The 3,457-nt window shown below is 32.1% G+C and overlaps 1 protein-coding gene across 2 annotated transcripts; it reads left to right on the top strand.

The window, feature by feature from the left end:
- The first annotated feature begins 660 nt into the window (after nucleotides 1–660).
- LOC113869490 (bifunctional adenosine 5'-phosphosulfate phosphorylase/adenylylsulfatase HINT4) lies at nucleotides 661–2,193 on the top strand. 2 transcript variants are annotated; one of them, XM_027505823.1, is made up of 6 exons: nucleotides 661–772; nucleotides 850–896; nucleotides 1,051–1,127; nucleotides 1,233–1,296; nucleotides 1,777–1,854; nucleotides 1,947–2,193. In XM_027505823.1, the coding sequence occupies exons 1-6, from the start codon at nucleotides 686–688 to the stop codon at nucleotides 2,050–2,052; spliced, it is 459 nt and encodes a 152-aa protein (XP_027361624.1). In that variant the 5' UTR covers nucleotides 661–685; the 3' UTR covers nucleotides 2,053–2,193. The 2 variants fall into 2 exon arrangements, with proteins under 2 accessions (XP_027361624.1, XP_027361623.1); XM_027505822.1 differs by having other exon boundaries at nucleotides 1,212–1,296.
- The last annotated feature ends 1,264 nt before the right edge of the window (nucleotides 2,194–3,457 follow it).

The following is a 3,457-nucleotide window of genomic DNA, read 5'->3' as shown; positions in this document are numbered from 1 at the left end:
ATTTCACAAATTTTTAAAAATTCGAATAGGAGAATTTTTTAAAAACTAAAGAAATATAAATTACTTTTAACTTATGAAAGAAATTTTATTTTATTTATATAATAGAATAAAATTTTGATACTTAGATATATTGAAATAATAAAAAAGAAATAATATTTTTTCATTTATTTAAATAAGTAAAAAATAGTAAATTTATGAGATAAAAAAGTAGAGCTTGAGAAAGAAATTTAGTAAAATTTGATATTGTTTGTTTGTTTTAAGTCGAGAACAATTAATACAATATGTAGCACTTTTTAATAAAAAAAAGAAAATTTTTATAGAAAAAAAATTAACAAAGAACCAAATATGTGAAATTTTAGAATTAGAACATTTAAATGTTTAAAAGACTTGAGTGCTCAAGATTGCGTTTGGTCTAAAAAGAATACAAAATATAATAAAGTCGATTAGTTAAAGTAATATTTATATTTGAAGGGTTATTTTAATTTTAAAGCTTTTTTAGATGGGATCGAAAGAGAACATAACTTTGTATTAAGGTTTAATAATTAAAAAAGGGTTTAAGACTTGTGAATTGTTAAATTTAAAGGGAAAAATTTTAGTAGTAAAATTTAATATGGTAAAAATCCAAAACCATTGGAATGCGGAAGTTCCACGCAATGCGATGCGATTGGGAAGATAGGGCAAAACAATGGCGGGGGCAATCGGAGGAGGGACTGCGTCGTGTGTTTTCTGTAAAATTGCGACGAAATCCTCCCCCACTACCCTTCTTCATTCCGTTCGTCTCTCTCTCTCTCTCTCTCTGTTTGAGTTTCTGTTTTCTTTCTGATTCAGTTTCGACGTCTGAAAATGCAGGATGATAAGGTTGTTGCTTTTCAGGACATTAATCCATCTGCTTTCAGGTACTCATAATTAATCCATCTAAATTCTTAATTTGCATTTTTAATTGCTGAAATGCGCAATTTCAATTAGCTAATTTCTCGATTGGCTAATTTTTCGATTGTTTATATGTTGACATTTTATTGAGGTGACCAATTTGACCCTGGCAACTTTTAGGCATTACTTAGTAATTCCTGCCGCGCACATTCCTACTGTTAAAGATCTTCAGAGAAGATCTGATGACTATTCTTTGGGTAAAGAAACTGATAACTGTAGCCACTTCAGTGTTTTTTAAAACCTGTGTATATGTTGAAATTTGCCTGGTCCAATTTCATTAATGTCTACTATACTTTATGCAGTGAATCACATGTTAGAAGTGGGGAGAATGTTATTACTTCGAGATGCACCACAGTCCAAGTACAGGTAGCATTGGGTTGTTTTCAACTTACAACAGTTATAGTTTTTCTTTTCTTTTTTTGTTTTTTTAAACACAGGCTGTGTTCGACAGTTTTTTTTGTTCAGTGTGCTGTCTGGTGTATGTTCTATTTAGCATTCTAGGTAACTGGAGAGAATTTGAATTGAAAAATGAAAAATAAAGGGTTATGTAGAGATAGGTTGGAGATGAATGCCCATTTTTTGCAATTTGACTTAACCTTTATGGATCAATCTCATTGTGATTTTTTAATCGGATTTTGAACTTTGAACTTTGAACATGCTAATGAAACCTGGATTACTGATAATAACAAATCGAGTGAAATTCTTGAACAATAATTGGATATTATGACCAGAATGCAGAGACCTACCGCATTGGTTTAAAGCAGGAGATTGATTTGACCTGAAGTTAATTGTTGTGCTTAAACAAAACGTGACAATGTGATTCTTTCTGTCATATTTTTTGGACAGATTTGGCTTTCATCAACCTCCATTGAACTCTGTCAACCACCTACACCTCCATTGTTTGGCACTACCATATACACCCAGGTAAGTGTTTTTCTTTCTGGTTGCTACATAATTAAGCTTGTCAGGTACGCTGAGTAGGTACTTAAACTTGCTACTTCATGAGCTTTAAGCAGATGGAGATGCATAAAATACTTGTCTTTTGGACCAGTTGGCTTCATTGAAGCAGAGAAATTTCTGGAAAAGATAAAGCCTTTGCCCACAGTTCACTCAAAAGTATAAGTTAACTTGAAGATACTGTTTAAAAATGCTAGATAGACTGGATCTCTTTCAAACTACCTATGTTCAATTTTTTCAGACGAGCAAAGTTTGCAGTTACAGTTATTCTTTTTGATCTGTAGATCATGATGTATATTCAGCATGATACCTTTATAATAATGGTAACCACAATGCATTGTAAGACAAACCCTACTAACGTATATTCAGCATGCCTGAGTTGGAACTCCAGGATGCTCTGGCGGTGAGTCAGATAATTACCATATTATGCTGACGCTAGCATAAGCAACTTTTCTTGGCTTTCTAAAAAAGGAATTGGCAAGAGTTGATAAAGGAAGACATATCTTAGTCCTTTACAGGCCAGCAGTTCCTTATTGTTTTCCAGCGACCCAGAAGTTAGTTGTATTGGTGATTTGGGTTTTGGAGATTGTGTGATTATGTATCGCAGATTAGTTGAATTGAGAATTGGGGGATGTCCGATATAGGTATTAGAATACATGACACTTTAACATTTGAGAAATTAAAAATGATTAAGTTTTCAAAATTATTTTGCACAGTTTATTTGTGGCTGATATATGTAGTAGTTGAACAGTATATTTGTAGCTGACAGGAAAACATCAGGACACAGATGCACCAAGACAGTCTAGTAGTATATTATAAATACAGGAGTTGACATGTCGAATTTTGTACGGTGTCATTTAAAATTTAATATATGTCATTCATATTATGCTAATCATGCAGCCTTGTCAAAATAATTTTCATAAAATATTTGTAATTTTCATGTATTAATTCATTAATATCATGCCTTAAAAATGTTTCATTCTGTATTAAAATTATGCATCAAAAGTGTTTTCGAAATTATTACCCACTGTATGGATGGATAATTGAATCCGGTGTGCAATTCAATCTTGAACTGTATTGGATCCAATTCCATCCGCACCGCTGGCTGTAATCAAAACAAGAATGTGTAATTTGGTTAGTACAAATAGACTTTGAACACTAAATAGATTCTGCAAAACAACGTTCAACACTAGGTAAAAAGGGGCAAAAACATTAAAAAGTGCGAGTTCCTGTATTGCATGACTTCTTAGCACAAGGGCTGACCGAAATCCAAGGGCTATATTAAATGTTAAATTTTATACGTGAACTTTATCGAAGATATCTCAAAAAATTTCCACTCTCAGTTTGGTAGATAATGGTGACAGCACAAGCTTTTCTTCGTGCCTTCTAACTTTCTCTGGCTAACAATAAGAAATGACGGCTGAATTGAGATAGCGATAGAAAACTGATAAAACGATTTTTTTTTCTCCCTCCATTTTTAAGATGTATACACCCAAAACAAATGAGTGAAAAATATATTAAAGGAATTATATAGTAATGATGTGAAGTACAAATATTCAAAATGTCAAGG

This window comes from Abrus precatorius, unplaced genomic scaffold (genome assembly GCF_003935025.1).
Source record: "Abrus precatorius isolate BTA unplaced genomic scaffold, Abrus_2018 Scaffold6, whole genome shotgun sequence".
NCBI lineage: Eukaryota > Viridiplantae > Streptophyta > Magnoliopsida > Fabales > Fabaceae > Abrus > Abrus precatorius.
The sequence above is the reverse complement of the archived record's forward strand: the minus strand, read 5'-3'. Positions and strand labels throughout refer to the sequence as shown.